At 50.6% G+C, this 7,561-nt stretch overlaps 1 protein-coding gene across 1 annotated transcript in view; it reads right to left on the reverse strand.

Moving 5' to 3' along the window:
• The window catches only part of CSMD2 (CUB and Sushi multiple domains 2), a 304,492-nt gene that overhangs the window by 82,167 nt on the left and 214,764 nt on the right, over positions 1-7,561 (reverse strand). The window contains 2 exon segments of the mRNA XM_017736114.1: positions 4,501-4,688; positions 5,165-5,250. Coding sequence (XP_017591603.1) covers positions 4,501-4,688; positions 5,165-5,250 — 274 coding nt within the window.

Here is a 7,561-nt window from a genome sequence, read left to right on the forward strand (position 1 = left end):
CCGGCGGCCGGGCCGGGGCCACCCCCGCTCGGGGGTCACTTCCAAATGAAACACGTGCTCAGCTTTTCCACAGCTTTTCCCACTCCACCAGGCTTTTGTTTCTCCAGCTGCCAAAATTCCCTCTTGGAGCGTTCCCTATACCGAGCCCTTTGTCCCTCTCTGGTTTCCCTGAGCAGTCTCAGCGCTGTTCCTGTCACCAGCTGCTCTTCAGGCTGTCACTCCACCTCCCACCCGGCTGTCACAGGCTTGGGCTCAGCCCTTCCTTGGAAAATCACCACGTTCCACGCTCAAATCACTCCATCGGCTGCTGGAGAAGGGTGGGGGTGGATTGCTGAGCCACAGCCCTGCTGATTTTCTGGTGTTTTCCTCATTTTTCATCATTTCTGTCCCCTCAGGGACACCTCTCATCCTGGAGGTTGCTGCATGCTGGCACATGGAACATTCCCAGTTGAACTGTCCTGATCCCTGATCCTCAGGAGTTGGCTCCAAGGGAGGCAGCAGCTCAACTTCAGGAAATATTTGATATTTGGCTGCCAAAAAAGGGATGTGGGAAAGCCACAGCTTCGCCAGCCCGGGATTTCTTGGGCTAGGAAGTGAGTACAGGATTGCCCGTGCAGAATTCCTGGTTTATTTTCACTTCCAAACTCAAGGACTTTCTCCTGATTAACGTGGATTGAGGCTGCCAAAGGTTTAGAAAGGCATCAAGATGAAAATGTCACGGGAACTGGCTCATCACTCCACCGAACCCAGGATTTTCTGTGCCTCCCCATTCCCAAAGAAAAGCCAGGAGCAAGAGGTCGGGATTCCATGTGGGTGTTCCAGCACAGCCTCACCTGCTCAGCCTGGGATTGAGAGCTAAACCTTGGAGCAATCCCAAAAAAAACCTTCCAAGATGAGTTTTCCACAACAGCCACCACACACTGGAACAGCACAAATCCTGTTTGAGGTGGGGAGGCCCTGACACAGAGAAATTGTGGATTCCCCATCCCTGGAAGTGTCCAAGGCCAGGCTGGATGGAACTTGGAGCAACCTGGGATAGTGGAAGGTGTCCCTGCCCCTGGATGGGATTTAAGGTCCTTTCCAACCCAAACCAGTCTGGGATTCTTTAATTCATTCCTTATTATGAATTTTAGGACCAAGTGGAGCCTTGGCATCCCTGGGAGTTTGGCTCACCAGGACCCCAGGACACTCCAGGTCCATGGATTCCTTTTCCCAAGGGCCACATCCGATTTCCAAACACATTTTCTGGAGTCAAGCTCCAACTGTTTCAGCAGCAAACAGAGCTGGGTATTTTTAAACAGCTCCCAAGGAATTTCCAGGATGGTTTTCCATGGGGAATTTCCACCTGAAATCACCCGTAAGCAAAGCTGCACTTCTGTGCAGAAGCTCAGGATGGGCAAAATAATTCCAGTGAAATAACAACAACAAATTGGAAATCAGGCTGGGGGTTGGGATTTTTCCTGTTCCTCTGGAAGGGTGAAAAGGAATCAGTTGTGCTTCATTTGCTTCCAATTTCATGGCTCTTCACTCCTGGCCCACAACAGAGCCAGGAATTGCTAAAAAGTGTGGGAAAAATCTCTCACTTGGGAGTCTCCAGCCTGGAAATTCCTTCCTGTCCTTTATCCCAAACTCCTCCTGCTCCTGGGGTCAGCACCAGACCAGCCTGGAGATTCTGGGCTTGAGGCAGGGACTGATGGAGAGTCCCCAGTATTCCCAAAATGCGGTAATTTGGGAATGATAATAAATTATTTTAATTTCGGTGTGTGATAATTTGGGAGAAGCTCTCCAAATAACTCAGCTTCACCAACGAAGGCTCTGCTAAGAAATATCAGTGTGTGAATAATAAAATATTCCTAATGAGGTCTGTGGCTTGTGACAGGCCCAGATACAAACAATTTATTGGAATTCAGCTGATTCCCTAATAATCTTCACTTCTGGGATTCATCCCAAATTTGTAAGAGAAGCATTTCCTGGCAATGGCAACTCCAAGTGAGCCCCTCACACCAAGGATCTTTTAATGGACTGGAAGCAGCTTTGGAATCTCATCCAGGGGTTCTTCTGTAAGCGGGAATCGCCCACGTGTGACCGAGACCCACAAACACCAGCCTGGTTCAGGAGATGATTCACGGAGAGATCCTGAGTTAAAGCCTTGCCTTTCTGTCCTGAGACACTTCCAAATTCCTGAGGCTCCAGTGGAGCAGGGATTGATGCCTTAGGTTTCAACTTTTCTATTTTCCAAATCCTGCACTGCCCAGTGAGTAACTCTGAAGTTTCTTGTGGCCTGTTCATAACAGGGATTCAGGGGAGCACTGCCAGATGCCTGCTTTGCCCTTTTTCCCCAAAAAAAAGTCAGGAGAGGACTCCAAACCCCCTGATAAGGTTGAGCTGAACTTGGAATTCCAGTTGGCAAAGAGCTGAGCTCATTCTTGAATTTTCTTTCCCCCTCCTGCATTTTCCTTCCTCCTTCCATTCCCCGAAGTTTTGGGGGGTTTTTTTGCTTTATTTTTTTCCCTGCCATTTCCCAGCCTTGCATCCCAGGTTCCTTTTCAAAGTGCAGGGGAATTAATGAGCAAATTTCCAACCTCATTCTTCTCTCCCAGCAGTTTGGCTTTGGGGGAGGCACATGGGTGTGACTGCCACTGCTGGAGTGTTTGGGAGAAACAGCCACTCTCATTTAACAGGGTTTGATTTGTTAGCTGCTTTCTGGCTGCCTAAAAACAAAGGGGAAGAGAAAACTGGAATTTTTCATAAAATTCATTCTAATGAGAGCAGAAAACTCCTCATGTCTTGAAGCTGAAGCAGTGCTAAATGCCTTTGTCTTGTAATTTTATAGCTTTATCAGAGGGAAATTCATCTCTTCAGCAGAACCAGCAGGAACTGCCTTTTCCCCAGCAGCCTCTGCTTGGGAAAATTGGGATTTACAGGAACCACGGGCTGAGGAAAGGAATAGGAATTCCCAAACACACAGAAAAAGCAGCACCAAAGCAGTCCCCAGCCTGTGCTGATGCCTTAGGTTTTAACTTTTCTATTTTCCAAATCCTGCACTGCCCAGTGAGTAACTCTGAAGTTTCTTGTGGCCTGTTCATAACAAAGCCTCTCCGGGCCTGCTCTCCAGGGACACCCAGACTGTCCTAGGCCCAAAAAGTGTCAACCAAAAGCCTCTAAAGGGGGGCAAGCTGAGGGGAATGACCTCATTAACTGAAGCTTTAATTGGAGAATTCACCCTGCTATGCAAATGAACCAAACCTATAAAAGTGTGAAGAACTCGTGCCCTGCCGTCCACCTTGGGGCCCATCTCGGCAGTGGCCTCTGGCTCCCAGGGTACCTCTGAAGGCCTTTCAAACAAATCCCTGCCTTTATTCCCTTACTCCTGTCCAGTCTCTGTTTTTAGGAGGCCCCTCAAGGCATCAGTGCCGTGCCATGGAAGCAAAGCCGCCTTCCACAGGACACCTGAAGCCATCCCTGCCTCTTCCCACACTCCAAACTAATCCACACAGCCCTGAGCAGGCCTGAGGGATCAATTCCTTTCCACCTCTGGGTTTTTTTCTCCCCGGTTTTTAATCCTTTTCTCTCCACTCTGCACAGCCCTGACTCATCAGATCTGGGTTTTCAGAGTGGAATTTTTACTCCAGTTTGTAACTGCTCTGTTCTTCCACCTATTCTACAAACACACACAGGGAATACACCTGCCAAAGCTCCTTTTTCCCCTTTTTTCTCCGTTTTTTCCCCATTCCAGGCCTGTCACTTCCCAGTTCTTTAAGAGCAGTGAGGCCCTAGCACAGGAGAAGCTGTGGCTGCCCCATCCTTGGGGCAAGGCCAGGTTGGATGAGGCTTGGAGCACCCTGGGATAGTGGAAGTGTCCCTGCCCACGGCAGGGGGTGGCACTGGATGATCCGGAATGTCCCTTCCACCCCCAACCATCTGGAATTCTGTGATCTTGTGAAGTTCTGCTCACTAAGGAGGACACAGAACTGTTTCAATTCTAAAGAAGGATTACACAAAATACAGCCTGGAAATAAAGGAATATTTTCTGGGAATCTAAAACCCTAAAAATTTCCTTCTCTGTTCAGGGAAGTCCCCAGCAGAAGCAGATCCTCAGCCATGTAACATTTTCCACTGGTCTATCAAACTTCTGTGCCCTGGCTCTTCTTCCACCTCCAGGATCCCTCTTCCTGAACTCCTCATTTTCCCTCCATTCCTCTAAACCTCAGGAATGGAAAAAGAGGGAGATATGGATAGACAGGGGAGCTTCAGACAGCACAGAATCCTGGGATATTCCAGTGGGAAGCGATCACCTCCCCTTCTCCCTCCACCTCTGCTTTGGGGCTGACAAAACTACTCCTAAAGGCACTTTTCCACCACGTCCAGCAATTTATTTTCTGGACAATTTCAGCATCACTAGAGCCTCTCCCATTTGTTCCAGCGAGGTGGAATAACCTGGGAACAAGCACAGGAAAAGGCCCAGGTACCTGCAGGGCCAGGGGTGCCCCCAGCCCTCACCTGTGTACTCGATGACGAAGCCAGCGTTGCTGACGGAGGCGTCGCTCCGGAACGCCAGGAAAAGGCTGTTGCTGCTGCTCTCGATCCTCTCCGGGAGCTGGGAGCCGTAAAAACCCCCAATCAGGGGGCTCAGGGAGTCAGGCCCATCGTAGATGTGCAGAAAATCATAGCCAGGCTCCAGGCTGAAGCTGCAAAGCAAAGGAAGAGAGCTCGGATTAGGGATCCATCCCTGGAGAACTCCGGGTTGAAGTCCTGGGATGTGCAGCCCCAGGGCAGGGATTGATTGCTCCTGCTCCAAAGTTCTGCCAAGCAGCACACTCCTGCTAGCTGCTCCTGCTCCAAAATCCTCCCAGACACATGGGAGGACATTCCTGCCTCCCTTCCACACGTGAGGAACCGAGGAGTGGGGATGGAGTCAGGAGCAGAGAGCCTGAGCCAGAGCTGCTGCACCAAGTCATGTTCTGCGCATCACAGAGGAGCTGCAGCTGGAATATGAGGATCTCCCCCCACAAAAGGTCTGGGAATAGATTATCCAGGGGTTTGGGACAGTTCCACCACCTTTGGGCTGGTTCCTCCCCAGAGGGAAGGACACCCACACCCACACCACGCCACCACAGTCCCCGTTCCCAGTGGTGCCAGTGGCACCAAGGCCTTGGGTACTCACACGTTGAACACCAGGGCAATGACGTAGTCAGGGGACACCGTCAGCTTCCAGTCACACTCCTTCCCTGGGGGATACGGCTCCGGGTACTCAGGGGACACGCACTGGTCTATCAAACTTCTGTGCCCTGGCTCTTCTTCCACCTCCAGGATCCCTCTTCCTGAACTCCTCATTTTCCCTCCATTCCTCTAAACCTCAGGAATGGAAAAAGAGGGAGATATGGATAGACAGGAGGGGTTCAGATAGCACAGAATCCTTGGATATTTTAGTGGGAAGTGATTCTGAGGCTCACATGTGACACGAAGTTGTGGTGGCTCTGCCAGGTGAGGGCTCTGCCATTCCAGAGGCGACACACACACACACAAACAGAGCTCTGGATGCCACCACAACCTTCCTACAATCCAAAAGTGAGGAGCCAGGAGGAGAGAGAGAGAGATCTTCCACTTTTCTGGAACTCCCTGTCAAGGCCTGTTCGCTTGTAACGAGCTGAAAACACGTCTGGGCCTAAATGGCTCGGTCGTGTTTAGTCCACTTCCCAGCACATTAAATGCCAAGCTGATTGAAAAATCAATTATTGCTTTTTTAAGGCTCCAAGTGCCTGCTCGTGTTTCCCACTGTGGCAAAACATGATGGACATTTTTCCTGGCAGTCTTTCTGCAGGCTGCTCGTGAGGGCCGATGCTCCGAGATTCCCCAGATCCACCCTCACACGTTTGGGATGGGGTGAGAGGAAGGGGGTCTGAGAGCAGCTACGGAGTGGGAAATGAGCTGGGATGGGGCAGAAATGATGGGATAAATCTTGGAAGGATCTTCCGTGAAGGACCGAGCACATGGGATTATCCTGTGGGCTTTTATAAAGAAAAATAGCAGATAAAACCCAGTGGGGCTGGTCTAGAAATATCCTAATAAAGATTAGAGACCCTTCTCCAAGTCCAAGCATGGAGCAATGTTATCCCTCTGGGACACACCAGGAAATCACAGCACAGACAAGGAAAATTTGGCTGAAAGTCTCCCCAAAAATACCTTGCAAGAACCACCAACCCTCCCCTCAGACGAAGGGGGTCTGAGAGCAGCTATGGAGCAGGAAATGAACTGGGATGGGATAAATCTTGGACGGATTTTCCATGAAGGAGTGAGCACGTGGGATTGTCCTTTGGGCTTTGATGAGAAAAATATCAAGAAAAACATCAGGTGAAAAAAACCCAGTGGGGCTGGTCTAGAAATATCCTAATAAAGATTAGAGACCCTTCTCCAAGTCCAAGCATGGAGAAATGTTATCCCTCTGGAACACACCAGGAAATCACAGCACAGACAAGGAAAATTTGGCTGAAAGTCTCCCCAAAAATACCTTGGAAGAACCACCAGCACCTATTTTGTGTCCATTCACCCTAATTTGAACCCCAAGGGTGCTTTCCCCTCCCAGACTGTAACATCAGGGGAAAACTCCGAAGAAACTAAAATCTAAGGGCTCATTTTTGAAAAGCCTGAGGGAGACAAGTGTTCAACACCCTCGGATTCCTTTGAAAATCCCACCCAGAGTCTCCAAAGGATTTGAAGCAGGAGCTGGACCCAGCCAGTGCTGCCTGGGATTGGGAGGGATGCAGACTTCAAATGGCCCAAACCTCCCGGGGTTCTGCCAGCCCGGATCGTTTGGCAGTTGTGCCACAAAGAGGGGAAAACACATCTGAAATGTTCAATACCCAAATCAGCCCTAAATTTAACACTGAATTCCCCAGGAGGATGGATGTGTGTCCGTGGAGTCAGGACATGGATGTGTGTTCATGGGTCAGGACATGGATGTGTGTCCGTGGGTCCGGACATGGATGTGTGTCCGTGGGTCCGGACATGGATGTGTGTCATGGAGTCAGGATGTGGATGTGTGTCCATGGGTTGAGAATATGGATCTGTGTCCATTCCATGGGATCAGCACATGGATCTATGTCCATGGGCTCAGTTCAGGGATCTGTGTCCATGAGCCCAGGCCAGGGGTGTGTCCGTGTGCCCAGGCCAGGCTCTGTGTCCATGTGCCCAGGCCCTGTGTCCGTGTGCCCAGGCCAGGGATGTGTCCATGTGCCCAGGTGTAAGAGACGGTCCGAAAATCCCTCATCTGCCTCACGATCATCGCCAAAGACAGAGACTGAACACAGCAGTCCTGGCCTGGCTGAGGTGGGATGTCTGCCAAGTGTTGCCTACAGGTGTGCCCGCTGGGAACTGGTACGCATTCCTGAGGGAATTAGTGCAGGTCACAATGGACTGTGCCGTTCTTGCTGCCCAGGTGGGAAGGACTGCGCCGAAGCGGAAAGGAATGGCCTGTCCTGTGCACCTCTCCGGTACACCTGTCTTGTACGTCTGTCCTGTACCTGCTTCCCAAAGCAACGGACCCCATAACAATGGCTGTAGA

This window comes from Corvus brachyrhynchos, unplaced genomic scaffold, assembly GCF_000691975.1.
Source record: "Corvus brachyrhynchos isolate BGI_N302 unplaced genomic scaffold, ASM69197v1 scaffold65, whole genome shotgun sequence".
In the NCBI taxonomy this organism is placed as follows: Eukaryota; Metazoa; Chordata; class Aves; order Passeriformes; family Corvidae; genus Corvus; species Corvus brachyrhynchos.